This window comes from Geotrypetes seraphini, chromosome 10 (assembly GCF_902459505.1).
Source record: "Geotrypetes seraphini chromosome 10, aGeoSer1.1, whole genome shotgun sequence".
NCBI classification, from domain to species: Eukaryota; Metazoa; Chordata; class Amphibia; order Gymnophiona; family Dermophiidae; genus Geotrypetes; species Geotrypetes seraphini.
The window spans coordinates 95,402,648-95,418,013 of record NC_047093.1 but is presented as its reverse complement, the minus strand read 5'-3'; the positions used below and the strand labels follow the sequence as shown (position 1 = coordinate 95,418,013).

Below are 15,366 nucleotides of genomic sequence, written 5' to 3'. Positions count from 1 at the left end.
CTATGCCTCTCTTTATACAGCCCAGCATCCTTCTGGCAGCAGCCACTGCCTTGTCACACTGTTTTTTCGCCTTTAGATCTTCGTACACTATAACCCCAAGGTCCCTCTCCCCGTCCGTGCATATCAGCTTCTCTCCTCCCAGCATATAAGGTTCCTTCCTATTATTAATCACCAAATGCATTACTCTGCATTTCTTTGCATTGAATTTTAGTTCCCAGGCATTAGACCATTCCTCTAACTTTTGCAGATCCTTTTTCATATTTTCCACTCCCTCTTCGGTGTCTACTCTGTTACAAATCTTGGTATCATCTGCAAAAAGGTACACTTTTCCTTCTAAACCTTCAGCAATGTCACTCACAAACATATTGAACAGGATTGGCCCCAGCACCGAACCCTGAGGGACTCCACTAGTCACCTTTCCTTCCTTAGAGCGACTTCCATTAACCACCACCCTCTGGCATCTGTCCGACAGCCAGTTTCTGACCCAGTTCACCACTTTGGGTCCTAACTTCAGCCCTTCAAGTTTGTTCAACAGCCTCCTATGAGGAACTGTATCAAAGGCTTTGCTGAAATCCAAGTAAATTACATCTAGCATATGTCCTCGATCCAGCTCTCTGGTCACCCAATCGAAAAATTCAATCAGGTTCGTTTGGCACGATTTACCTTTTGTAAAGCCATGTTGCCTCAGATCCTGTAACCCATTAGATTCAAGGAAGTACACTATCCTTTCTTTCAGCAACACTTCCATTATTTTTCCAACAACTGAAGTGAGGCTCACCGACCTGTAGTTTCCTGCTTCATCCCTGTGACCACTTTTATGAATAGGGACCTCCGCTCTCCTCCAATCCCCAGGAATCACTTCTGTCTCCAGAGATTTGTTGAACAAGTCTTTAATAGGACTCGCCAGAACCTCTCTGAGCTCCCTTAGTATCCTGGGATGGATCCCGTCTGGTCCCATCGCTTTGTCCACCTTCAGTTTTTCAAGTTGCTCATAAACACCCTCCTCCGTGAACGGTGCAGAATCTACTCCATTTTCTCGTGTAACTTTGCCAGACAATCTCGGTCCTTCTCCAGGATTTTCTTCTGTGAACACAGAACAGAAGTATTTGTTTAGCACATTTGCTTTCTCCTCATCACTCTCCACATATTGGTTCCCAGCATCTTTTAGCCTAGCAATTCCATTTTTTATCTTCCTCCTTTCACTAATATATCTGAAAAAAAAATTTTATCTCCCTTTTTTACATTTTTAGCCATGTTACCCGTGGCTACCCGCAGGCAACAGTCACCATGTCATTGTCTAATCCAAACCACCTCCACAGAAGAGGCAGAAACAACAAGGACCTCAAAAATCTCAGTCGTCTGCTCCTCAGAAGCCAGCACAGTTTTTTTTATGTGTTTTTAAAGAACATGACCTTTTTACTACCTACCAAACCTCTTATCCAAACTATCGGAGGTCAATTACAGCATTATTATTGACAGTAGGCTCTCATTACAATGGATATTTAGGTCTGAAGTCATCGCAGAGGGTTACTCACTTCATATTGAAATGATGCTTCTGAATCACCCTCCAAGCGAGTCCTCTTTCACGTCTCAATAGACATCTCTTCTTCAGGAAATCAAAGCTTATCTTCAACTAAACACCATCGAGGTAGTTCCTCCTTCTCTGAAAAATCAGGGTTCTATTCCAGATATTTTATAATTCCAAAGAAGATGGGAGGTCCTCATCCAATTCTCAACCTCTGCAAATTGAACAAATATCTAGTAAAAGAAAAGTTTTGCATGCTATCCCTGGGGACTCTATACCTGCTTCCAGAACAAAAAGAATGGCTATGCTCTCTAGACCTCAAAGAGGCTTACACTCATATCCATACACCCGACTCATAGGGAGTTCCTGTGATTCCGTGTAGCTCAACACTTTCAGTACAAAGTTCTACCGTTCAGCCTGGCATCTTCTTCAAGAATATTCACCAAGTGCCTAGTGGTTGTAGCAGCAACTCTGTGTACTTATGGATTTCAAGTATTCCCATATCTGGACAATTGGCTAATAAAATTCAACTCCCCTCATGAAGTACTTTCAGCAACACATTAGACAAAGTTTTTTCAACAGCTAGGGTTCGAAGTCATTTTTCCAAAGTCTCAACTTGAACCCTCTCAAACTCTGCAATTCATAGGAGCCCTTCTCAATACTATACAGCTACGAGCTTTTCTTCCTCAACAAAGACAAGACGCACACTTTGCCAGCAAGTTTCTCGTCTAAAAACCATTTCAGCCAGGCAATGAAGTGACTCTTGGGGTACAAGGCATCCACAGTCCATGTTACCCCTCTAACAAGACTTCACCCCAGACCAGTTCAGCGGACTCTAGCCTCTCAATGGTCTCAGGCTCTCAATCCCTTTTCTCAAAAGATAAGTCACCTCATCTCTTCATCAGTCTCTTCCATGATGGATGAATCTGACCAATCTTTCCAGAGGTCTACTATTTCACATCCCTCCGCATCAGAAGGTGCTCACCACAGACACGTTGTGGCAAGCCCGGCACTGCTTCCAACTTCTTTTTGACTGGGACTAATTGAATGACTTTACTGAACTGTGAAACCTATGCTACACCATACACACTGTGTGGAGTTAACTAAGCAACAACTATTCCTTAGTACTGATAAATTAGCCTGTTATTTTTCTCCTCTCTTTTGAGCCTCCTGATATCCTGGAAACAAGGCCTAAGCAGAGTCCGGGCACGGCATCTAGCTAGGCTGAAGGAAACCAAAGATCCACTGAATGCAAGCATTTAGCCCAAATGACAAAATCAAAGATACTACAATCAAAGATACTAGAGAACTTCCCTATTGTTGATACCATAAAAATCCTGGGAGTGACACTGGACCGCTATCTCACCCTAGATATGCACTCAGAGCTACTGATCAAAAAAGGTTTCTCGACACTATGGAAACCAAGAACCATCAGAAAGTACTTCGACACAACATCATTCTGCTTACTGGTGCAATCCTCCATTTTAAACTTACTCGACTATTGCAATATCAATTATCTAGGGTCTCTCAAGAAAACCATTCAAAGACTCCGAATCATACAAAACTCAGCTGTGCGATTGATTTTCGGCATAAAGAAATGGGATCACATAACCCCCTACTATCAAAAACTCTACTGGTTGCCCCTGGAGGCAAGAGTACTGTTCAAATTTGCCTGCCTCTGTTTCAAATCCATTCTCGGTTTTGCCCCTCTATAGCTGGTCTCCCACTTTAAACTAGACTGCTCCACAAGGCCTACATGCAGAATACGTATGTTTAGCTACCCTACAATAAAAACCTGCCGATACAAAAGATTCCTTGACAGAACACTTGCCTTCCAAGCAAGTCAACAGAACGACTGGCTAAGCATCATCATCAAGCACTCCTCATCCTACCTCAACTTCAGAAAACTAGTCAAAACCAACCTGTTCAACCGATTTGTGACCAAGAATTCCTAAAGACTTCACTGCTTATCTCACGCTGTATGACCAGCCCTTCTTATTGTAAACCGCCTCGACCTACTTCTTATTGTAAACCCGCCCCTACAATGTAACCTTACTCTGTACAAATATTCATATACTCAAAGACTTCATTGTTTTTTTCGCTGAATGTCCAGCTCTTCTTTATTGTAAACCGCCTCGAACTAGTTTGGCTTTGGTGGTATATAAACAATAAATTATTATTATTATTATTACCTATACTTACCTATTGTTCTGTGTTTGTTTCAAGTGCTGCATTATTTGATTCTTCCCTTTTTGCCCTGTTTTTGGATTGATTTTTGTTTTTCCTGAAAACTTGTTTATTATGCAAAGACTGCATAATAAAAGTCTACTTTTGGTTTCAACAATTAAAACCTTGCCTTTGTGATTTCTGTGAGGTTTTCTGGGTAGTTTGTAAAAATGCTTTGGTAAACCTTATTAGCCAGCACTGCCTATAGGGCCTTCTCCCTTTTCAGAGGCAGGCCTAGTATTCAGTGCTGCCTGGTGTGGGTGACTGCATTGTTCTTAGCGGGCCCGGACAGGTGACAGCATCCATGTGTATTTGGGGATTTCACCTGGCGGCCTTCACACTCAATGGTTATTGGTCAAGAGAAAACATTACACATCAACCTGTTGGAACACTCTTCAAACCTTTTAGAACAGCCTATCCAACCAAGTCCTCCTGGTTTGCATAGACAATCAAGTAGTGATGTATTATATCAACAAGCAGGAAGGAATGAGCTATCTCCCTTTGTGTCAAGAAGCCGCATACATTTGGAACTAGTCAATTGCTCGAAACATATTTTTCAAAGCTGTGTATGTACAAGGATCTCATAATACCCTAGCCGACAGCAGATTTCTTCGACCACATGAGCAGACACTCAACTCCAAAGTATTGTGCCATGTTTTTTCATTATGGGGAACTCCTCAGATAGATCTGTTTGCCTCTCCCCACAATCACAAGTTGCCACGATGCTGTTCCTCAACGTCTGGAAGCAGATGCTTTTCTTCTAGATTGGACAAATAAATTCCTATACGCATTTCCTCCAATCCCTTTCATTCTCAGAACATATTGCTAAAACCTGTCGCTTCTTCCTCTATAATATTACCAAAATCTGACCCTTCCTCTCCGAGCAAACTACCAAAACACTTATCCATGCCCTCATCACCTTGCGCTTAGACTATTGCAACTTGCTACTCTCAAGCCTTCTGCTTAGCCATCTCGCTCCCCTCCAATCCGTCCAGAATCTGGCTGCATGACTTATATTCTGGGAAAACTGCTTTACTCAAGCTACCCCTCTCCTAATGACACTTCATTGGCTTCCCATCCGTTTCAGACTTCAAACTCCTCTTACTAAACTAAACTAACTAAACTAAACCTTAAGTTTATATACCGCATCATCTCCACGGATGTGGAGCTCGGCACGGTTTACAAGAACTTAAAATATAGGAAGAGAAGGAAAAAAAAAAGGTTTACATGAACTTATATATAGAAGAGAAGAGTAAGGGGGGATAGAATTACTTTTTAGTGAAAAGCCAGGTTTTCAGTTGCTTGCGGAATAATTGGAGGGAGCCCAGATTCCGCAGCGGGGTAGTAAGGTTGTTCCAAAGACCTGTGATTCTGAAGAGAAAGGATTTTCACAGTTTGCCTGCATAGCGAATACTGTGTAGAGAGGGGAAGGATAGTTTATACCTTTGGGCGGGTCTGGTAGTCAGGACTCAAGGAGTTATAAGATAGTGGGATTAAGGGAGGAAGGATGCCGTGAATGATCTTAAAGCCAGGCAGGAGCATTTGAAATGGATTCTGGAAATCACTGGGAGCCAGTGAAGTTTGGCTAGGAGTGGGGAGACATGGTCAGACTTGCTTTTTGCAAAGATCAACTTGGCTGCAGTATTCTGGATTAGCTGGAGTCTTTGAAGACTGTTTTTTGATAGGCTTAAGTAGATAGCATTGCAGTAGTCTAGTTTGGAGAGGATGATGGATTGGACAAGGACGGCGAAATGTTGTTGGCGAAAATAGGATCTTACTTTCCTCAGCATGTGGAGGCTGAAAAAGCATGATTTAGCCAAGGAGTTGAGGTGGTCATTGAAGGAGAGAGAAGAATCAATAATGATGCCAAGGATCTTGCTTGAGAACTCAAGCTGCAGTGCAGCGCCTGAGGGTAGTGCGAAGAGGGTGGGCAGGTGTTCTAATTTTGGGCCGAGCCAGAGTAATTTTGTTTTTGATTCATTCAATTTCATCTGTACCGAGAAGGACCAGGAATGGAGTCTCATTATGCAAGCTGTAATGTTCTCATGGAGGTTGGTGAGGTTCTGGTCTGTCTCAAGGAGGACAAGGATGTCATCAGCGTATGTGTAGATTGTTTCAAGGGGGGATAATTGGAGGAGTTTCTGGGAGGACATATAGATGTTAAAGAGAATAGGGGATAGGGGTGATCCCTGAGGGACACTGCAAGATGGTGTCCAAGGAACGGACCTACAAATGCATTTACTCAGCTGCCCTTCATTATCTCTCTTCACTAAACTCACCCTATGATTCCCCCCCCCCCCCCCCGAGCTCTGCTCAGCTAAGTCTTGTGCCCTTCTCTTCAACTGCCAACTCCAGACTCCATCCCTTCTGCCTTGCTGTGCCATATGCTTGGAACAAGCTACCCAAATCCCTATGGCATGCTCTGTCTCTGGCAGTGTTCAAGGCCCAGTTAAAATCCCACCTCTTCAAAAGTGCTTTCGACTCCTCTCATCTTGGGTTCTGCATCCCCAACCCTATATGTCATGTCTATCTGTCCAAGTTAGATTGTAAGCTCTTCCAAGCAGGGACTGTCTATAAATGTCAAAATGTACAGTGCTGCTTATGCCTTTCAGCACTATATAAGTGACAAGTAGTAGTACCGTATTTTCGCGGATATAACGCGCACCATTGTAAAACGCGCACAGGGGTATAGCGCGCAGAAATCACGATGATATGTACAAAAACTTTTCTATACCGCGCTCAGGCATATAACGCGCATGCTGCCCGACTCTCCTCTGGCCACCCCGACTCTCCTTTCGCTCTCCCCGACTCTCATCTGGTTGCCCCGACTCACCCTGACTTTCGGTGCACTGCCCCGACTCTCCTCTGGTTGCCCCGACTCACCGTTCACCCGCCCTGACTTTCGGTGCACTGCCCCGCCTCTCCGTGCCTGTCCCCCTTGAAGTCCTGTCCCCCCTTGAAGGTCTGCCTGTCCCCCCTTGAAGGTCTGCCTGTCCCCCCTTGAAGTCCTGTCCCCATCCTGAAAGCCTGATGCCCCCCCCTCGACGTCCGATTCTTCTCCCCCCTCGGCAGGACCACTCGCACCCCCACCCCGAAGGACCGCCGACTCCCCGACAATATTGGGCCAGGAGGGAGCCCAAATCCTCCTGGCCACGGCGACCCCCTAACCCCACCCCGCACTACATTACGGGCAGGAGGGATCCCAGGCCCTCCTGCCCTCGACGCAAACCCCCTCCCCCCAACGACCGCCCCCCCCCCCAAGAACCTCCGCCCGTCCCCCAGCCGACCCGCGACCCCCCTGGCCGACCCCCACGACACCCCCACCCGCCTTCCCCGTACTTTGTGTAGTTGGGCCAGAAGGGAGCCCAAACCCTCTTGGCCACGGCGACCCCCTAACCCCACCCCGCACTACATTACGGGCAGGAGGGATCCCAGGCCCTCCTGCCCTCGACGCAAACCCCCCTCCCTCCAACGACCGCCCCCCCCCAAGAACCTCCGACCGACCCGCGACCCCCCTGGCCGACCCCCCCACCCCCCTTCCCCGTACCTTTGGAAGTTGGCCGGACAGACGGGAGCCAAACCCGCCTGTCCGGCAGGCAGCCAACGAAGGAATGAGGCCGGATTGGCCCATCCGTCCTAAAGCTCCGCCTACTGGTGGGGCCTAAGGCGCGTGGGCCAATCAGAATAGGCCCTGGAGCCTTAGGTCCCACCTGGGGGCGCGGCCTGAGACACAGTCGGCGGTCCTTCGGGGTGAGGGTGCGAGTGGTCCTGCCGGGGGGGGGGGGGGGATGTATCGGACGTCGGGGAGTCGGCCGGGCAAGAGGGCTTGGGCTCCCTCTTGCTCCGATCGTGGATGCGGGTGCGGGTGGGAGCGCGTGCGAGCGGTCGTTCGGGGTGGGGGTGCGAGCGGTCCTGCTGGGGGGGTGAATCGGGCGTCGGGCGGGGTGGGAACTATGTTTAAAAACTTTTGTATACCGCGCTCAGCCATATAACGCGCGAGGGGTATGCGCGGTACGTAAAATAACGTATAACGCGCGCGTTATATCCGCGAAAATACGGTAGTCCTCGGTAGCCCAGGCAACCATGGTACTCCCTTCAACTTCAGCTGAGTACCAAGGATCCAATTCCCTTTCAAATCTTTCCATCTCTGCTCAGAGTCAAGGATCTTTTTTACATCCCAATCTGAAATCGCTACACATCACAGCTTGGTACCTTTCGGCCTGACTGTAGCAGATCCTAATCTCTCAGAAGCTGTACAAGCCATTATTGCTGCTTCCAGAAAACCTTCTACTCTGCAATGTTACCAGCGGAGTGGACATATTTTAGTACGTAGTTCTCTCCAACAACAAGATGCCTCATCTTCCTCTCTATCATCAGTATTGGATAAGAACATAAGAACAGCCTTACTGAATCAGACCAATGGTCTATCAAGCCCAGTAGCCCATTCTCATGGTGGCCAATCCAGGTCACTAGTACCTGGTCAAAACCCAATGAGTAGCAACATTCCATGCTACCGATACAGGGCAACCAGTGGCTTCCCCCATGTTTTTCTCAATAACAGACTATGGACTTTTCCTCCAGGAACTTGTCCAAACCTTTCTTAAAACCAGCTACGCTATCCGCTCTTAACGGATTATCTTCTACATCTTTCCAATTCTGGACTAAAAACAACTTTAGTCAGAGTTCACCTCAGTGCTATTAATGCTTTTCACGTTCCTGTCAACAATAAATCTCTGGCCTCCCATCCTTGTTCAGGTTTAGGAAGGGACTCTTTAATTCCAAACCTCCACTCAAACAGTCTCCAGTTATCTGGGATCATAATGTAGTCTTAGCCACTCTGATGAAGCCACCATTTGAGCAAATGGTTTCTGCTCATTTCAAGTTTCTCACCTGGAAAGTGGTTTTCTTGATTTCTCTCACCTCTGCTCATCGAGTGAGTGAGCTCCGAGCCTTGGTGTCAGACCCACCGTCCACACTATCTGTGGCACGTTGCTACTCTGCAGGAGAAAAAGGTGATTTTATAGAATTGGAGCTCTCCAAATCCCCCCTCGGCTTGCCAAATGGGTTTGCAAAATGCAGGACAATGGCAACTTTGAACTGCTTCACTACTCTTGCCAACATCTATAGTATGGACTCAATATTGTGCACTCTGGACCAGTTTCCTAGCTTTCCTAGCTCAGGAAACCTTAGGTAGGCATAATCTCTCCTCTGGTATATCTGTTTGATTGAATATATGATATAGTGTTTGGATCTGTCTGACATCTCACTTTGTCTTGTGGTTCGCCCTGCAGAGCTTATTTCCTCACCCCAGTAGGGGACTTTAACTGTTTGGATGTGTGAGTGTGTGTAGATGTGTGCATGGAGCTGTGAAAAGGTGGAAGATGGGTTGTTATAGATTGGGGAGTTGGGAGGAGTTCAGAATACAGCTGTTTGATTGATTTTTGGTTTAAAAAAGAATGACCTTATTAGTCCATATTATCGTTTACTTCATTGGCTGCCTTTGGAGGAAAGAGTATTATTCAAATTTTCCTGTATCTGCTTTAAGCTGATATTGGGATTGTCTCCAGCTTATCTTTTTCCTCATTTTGTGTTGCATAGACCATCAAGAGAAACTAGAAACTTGTACTTATTTGTTTATCCAAAAATTAATGGGTGTAGATACAAGACCTTCTTAGATAGGACCTTAGCATTTCAAGTTGGTAGGCAACAATCTCGGTTAGGTAAATGTATTCTGCAAGCTATGTTATCCTATTGCAGTTTTTGGAAATTAATTAAGACCACTTTGTTCGATAAGTTTATTACTTAGTGAGTTTTATTATTGAAATTCTATTTTACAAATATTTGTATTTTTTACTATATTATTGTATTTCGCTGATTGTCCAGCTCTTTTTAGTGTAAACCGCTAGAACTTTTGGTTACGGCGGTATAAAAGAATAAAGTTATTATTATTAAGTTATTATTATTATTTATTGGTATAATCATTCTGTATTCTCACTATGAATGATGCTGTTTGGCTTGTCACTCATGTTTTGTATACAACTAATAAAAATGACTTAAAAAAAAGAAACAATCTGTATAAGAGCAAAGTCAATAGGTGAGTGAAATGAATAAATGTCACCAGCAGTTTGAAACAAAAAAATAATTATTATTTACTTACAGTTTCATCAAATAATAGGGCATGAATTTATAACCAGTCCAGGTGTTATCATTATCTAAAGACGAGATCTCAGAATTTATTAAGTTGTATATTTTATGTTCGACTACACATCTAGGCTCCTTAGGCCTATTCATGCATAAATAATTTGGACATCTTATTTGAAAATGAATCATCTTTTCTCTTGCATATTATCTCCATACAAGTGTCAAAAGCTATCTTTCATCTCCTGTTCATATAAGCATAGAACAATATTATAAGTTCTCAGTGTAACATCTATGTTCTCCTACTTTTTAGGTATTCAGGTTTGATCCACGGAATGGCTCTTGGCTACAGGTGGCAGGGATGGTGGAAAGGCGGACACGTTTTCATGCTGATGTAATCTCTGAAAGAATCATTGTTGTAGGAGGGGGAACACTTTTAGGAGCTATTACCCAAACAGTGGAAGAATACAGCCCTGCTGAAAATAAATGGGAGTTTATACAACCATTCCCAATGCCTGTAGCAGACCATGCAGGCAGTAACTACAAAGGGATTCTTTATATTTCAGGTAAAAAGAATTACAATCCATCAGTAAGCAATACAATCTAAAATATTTTTGTTATTTAAGGATGTACTGAAAATAAATTTTAATTACAAAATTCAAATTTAAATGACTAGAAGGGAAAATGGAGTGACTGGGGCGGAGGCATGGTGAGGGAGTTCTCTTTGATAAGGAGATTGTGAGTACATTCCTGTAACCTTTCTGAGGAACTGAAAAATGTCCCCTTATATGAATATTTTCCTATCTTATGTAACCTCTAAGCTGATTAGGGGGCATGTGGAAAAAGTATTTCAAGTCAAATGCTGAAATGCTTGCAGTTGTCTTTGATGTTTGGATTTATTCATATATGCTTGAATTTTCAAAAGTATGAAAGAAAATGCAAAACCACCCCAGCTCGGCTCCTGGGAATGCTTCCAATAAATCTGGGGAAATTTATGTGCATATGTGAAGTTTATTCATATTTGAGGAAAGCACAGTTACTTACCGTAACGGGTGTTATCCAGGGACAGCAGGCAGATATTCTTGACTGATGGGTGACGGCACCGACGGAGCCCCGGTACGGACAATTTTAGAGTGATTGCACTCTAAGAACTTTTTAGAAAGTTCTAGCTCGGCCGCACCGCGCACGCGCGAGTGCCCTCCCGCCCGACAGAGGCGCGCGGTCCCTCAGTTAGTATAAGCCAGCTAAGAAGCCAACCCGGGGAGGTGGGTGGGACGCAAGAATATCTGCCTGCTGTCCCTGGATAACACCCGTTATGGTAAGTAACTGTGCTTTATCCCAGGACAAGCAGGCAGCTATTCTTGACTGATGGGTGACCTCTAAGCTAACAAAAAGAGGGATGGAGGGAAGGTTGGCCATTAAGAAAACAAATTTTGTAATACAGATTGGCCGAAGTGACCATCCCTTCTGGAGAATGCATCCAGACAATAATGAGATGTAAAAGTGTGAACTGAGGACCAAGTAGCAGCTTTGCAGATTTCCTCAATAGGAGTGGAACGGAGGAAAGCTACAGATGCTGCCATTGCTCTGACTCGATGGGCCGTGACAGAACCTTCCAGTGTCAGTCCGGTCTGAGCATAACAGAAAGAAATGCACGCTGCTAGCCAATTAGACAACGTGCGTTTAGAAACAGGACGTCCCAATTTGTTCGGATCAAAGGACAGAAAAAGTTGGGGAACTGATCTGTGGGGTTTCGTACGCTGCAGATAGTAAGCAAGAGCCCTTTTACAATCCAAAGTATGCAGAGCTTGTTCCCCAGAATGAGAATGAGGTTTTGGAAAGAAAACCGGTAGGACAATGGATTGGTTGAGATGAAATTCCGAGACAACCTTGGGGAGAAACTTTGGATGTGTACGCAGAACCACCTTGTCATGATGAAAGACCGTAAAAGGTGGATCTGCAACCAGTGCATGAAGCTCACTGACTCTCCTGGCAGAGGTAAGAGCAATAAGGAAAAGTACCTTCCAAGTGAGAAATTTGAAAGGAGAAGTAGCTAAAGGTTCAAATGGAGGCTTCATTAAAGCTGAAAGAACCACATTGAGATCCCAGATAACCGGAGGGGCTTTAAGAGGTGGTTTCACATTGAAAAGCCCACGCATGAACCTGGATACCAGGGGATGAGCTGAAAAAAGTTTTCCATGGACTGGCTCATGAAAAGCTGCAATGGCACTGAGGTGGACCCTGATGGAAGAGGACTTCAGGCCAGAATCAGACAAAGAAAGAAGATAATCCAACAACGTCTCCACCGCTAGGGAAGTGGGATCAAGATGATGAAGAAGACACCAGGAAGAAAACCTCGTCCACTTTTGATGGTAACATTGTAGAGTGGCTGGTTTCCTGGAGGCATCCAGAATGGAACGAACGGGCTGAGATAAAAGAGTATCAGTCGAGTTCAGCCCGAGAGATACCAAGCCATCAGGTGTAGAGACTGGAGGTTGGGATGCAGAAGGGTTCCCTGCTGTTGCGTAAGCAGCGAAGGAAACAGAGGAAGAAGAAAAGGTTCCCTGGAACTGAGTTGAAGTAGAAGGGAGAACCAATGTTGCCTGGGCCACCTTGGAGCAATCAGAATCATGGTGGCTCGTTCCCTCTTGAGCTTGAACAAGGTTCTCAACATGAGAGGCAGAGGAGGGAAGGCGTACAGGAACAGATTCGACCAGTCGAGGAGAAAAGCATCTGCTGTTAGACGGTGTGGAGAGTAAAGTCTGGAGCAGAATAGGGGCAGCTGATGATTGTGAGGAGCTGCAAAGAGGTCTATCTGAGGAGTGCCCCATTGATTGAAGATAGAGTGCAGAGTTACGGGATCGAGTGTCCACTCGTGAGGTTGGAGAATTCTGCTGAGTTTGTCTGCTAAGGAATTCTGTTTCCCTTGAATGTATATAGCTTTCAGGAAGAGATGATGATCTATGGCCCAAGTCCAGATCTTCTGGGCTTCCTGGCATAAAAGGCGAGAGCCTGTCCCACCCTGTTTGTTGATGTAGTACATCGCAACCTGATTGTCTGTGCACAACAGAAGGACCTGAGGAAAGAGAAGGTGTTGGAAGGCCTTGAGGGCGTAAAACATCGCTCTGAGTTCCAGGAAATTGATTTGATGTTTCCTCTCCTGGGCTGACCAAAGACCTTGAGTCTGGAACTCGTTCAAGTGAGCTCCCCATGCATACAGAGAGGCGTCGGTGGTGATGACTAGTTGATGAGGAGGCTGATGGAACAGAAGACCTCTGGATAGATTTGAGGATACCAACCACCATTGCAGAGACTGACGAAGAGATGATGTCACAGATATGTGCCGTGAGCAAGGGTCCGACGCTTGGGACCACTGGGTCGCAAGGGTCCATTGAGGAGTGCGCAGGTGAAGACGGGCATGAGGTGTGACATGAACTGTGGATGCCATGTGTCCCAAGAGCACCATCATTTGCCTTGCTGAGATGGACGGCAGAGGAAGTACCTGGTGACATAGAGACTGAAGGGTCTGAAGACGATTGGATGGCAGGAAAGCTCTCATGAGGAGTGTATCTAGGATCGCTCCAATGAATTGAAGTCTCTGAGTGGGAATGATATGGGATTTGAGTAGATTGATCTCGAATCCCAGAAGTTGTAGAAACTGGATGGTTTGGTTGGTGGCCAGAAGGACCGCTTGGGCAGAAGTGTCTTTGATCAACCAATCGTCCAGGTAAGGAAATACATGCAGGTGGTGAGAGCGTAGAAAAGCCGCCACCACAATGAGACATTTGGTGAATACCCTTGGAGATGAGGCAAGACCGAAGGGCAGCACCTTGTACTGGTAATGACAATGATTGATCATGAATCGGAGATATGGTCTTGAGGTTACATTGATCGGTATGTGAGTGTAAGCCTCTTTGAGATCGAGGGAGCATAGCCAGTCGTTTTGATTTAGAAGGGGATAAAGGATGGCTAAAGAAAGCATCTTGAATTTTTCTTTTACTAGATGAATGTTGAGATCGCGAAGATCCAGGATGGGTCTGAGATCTCCTGTCTTTTTGGGAACTAGAAAGTAGCGGGAGTAGAATCCCTGCCCCTTTTGATCTAGAGGAACTTCCTCTATAGCGTTCAGAAGGAGGAGGGATTGGACCTCCTGAATAAGGAGGGCTGATTGAGGACTGTTCAAAGCAGACTCTTTTGGCAGGCTTTGAGGTGGGAGAGTCTGAAAGTTGAGAGAGTAGCCGTGGCGGATGATGTTGAGGACCCATTGGTCCGAAGTGATTACTTCCCAACGGCTGAGGAACAGAGAAAGTCGACCTCCTATTGGTTGAGGCAGGAGAGCAGGAATAGGGATACTGGCTATACTGCGGAGAATGAAGTCAAAAGGGCTGTGACTTTTGCTGAGGAGGTTGTTTTACAGCTTGTTGCTGTTGCTGTTGTCTGGGAGGCTGACGTTGCTGTTGCCTCTGACGCCTAGGTTGTTGAGCAGTGGTAGGCAATGGACGGGCTGTGAAACGGCGTTGATAGGCCGATTGCTGCCTGTATGGTCTTGGCGGAGGAGGCTTCTTTTTATTTTTGAGCAGGGTATCCCAGCGCGTCTCATGAGCAGAGAGCTTTTGTGTGGTTGAGTCCATGGAATCCCCAAAGAGCTCATCCCCTAGACATGGGGCATTGGCTAACCGATCTTGATGGTTAACATCAAGCTCGGATACCCGAAGCCAGGCCAAACGACGCATAGCTACTGACATTGCTGTCGCTCTGGATGTAAGTTCAAAAGTGTCATATATGGATCTCACCATAAACTTACGTAATTGGAGAAGAGACGACAAGCATGTGTGAAAAGCGGAATGCTTTCGTGAAGGAAGATATTTCTCGAAAGAAGCCATGGTGGTAAGGAGATGCTTTAAATAAAAAGAAAAATGAAAAGCATAATTACTAGCCCTATTAGCTAACATAGCATTTTGGTAGAGCCTCTTACCAAATTTATCCATGGCCCTTCCTTCTCTGCCAGGAGGGACAGATGCATATACACTGGCTCCTGAAGTCTTTTTAAGGGTGGATTCGACAAATAAGGATTCATGTGGTAGTTGAGGTTTGTCGAACCCAGGAATGGGAATTACCTTATATAGAGAATCCAGTTTACGTGGGGCCCCTGGGACAGTTAAAGGAGTCTCTAAATTCTTATAGAAAGTTTCCCTCAGGATGTCATGAAGGGGAAGTTTCAAAAATTCCTTTGGAGGCTGATCAAAATCAAGGGCATCCAAAAAAGCTTTAGACTTTTTGGATTCAGCCTCCAAAGGAATGGACAAGGACTCACACATCTCTTTCAAAAAACTAGAGAAAGAGGAAGTGGCCTGTTTGGAGGATGGGTCAGGGACAGCCGAATCCTCCTCCTCTGAGGAACATTCTCCTTCAGAAAGAAAGGGTTCCTCTGAGTCTCCCCACAGATCAGGGTCCCTTACATGGGAAGAATGGTCCCG

At 45.5% G+C, this 15,366-nt stretch overlaps 2 protein-coding genes across 2 annotated transcripts in view; one reads left to right on the top strand and one right to left on the bottom strand.

Moving 5' to 3' along the window:
* Positions 1-15,366, bottom strand: part of DPP7 (dipeptidyl peptidase 7) — a 349,192-nt gene that overhangs the window by 134,171 nt on the left and 199,655 nt on the right. The window lies entirely within an intron of this gene.
* The window catches only part of LOC117367838 (kelch-like protein 9), a 91,840-nt gene that overhangs the window by 43,403 nt on the left and 33,071 nt on the right, over positions 1-15,366 (top strand). The window contains exon 2 of the mRNA XM_033960854.1: positions 10,203-10,455. Within this exon, the coding sequence (XP_033816745.1) occupies positions 10,203-10,455 (253 nt within the window). The remainder of the gene's footprint in view (positions 1-10,202; positions 10,456-15,366) is intronic.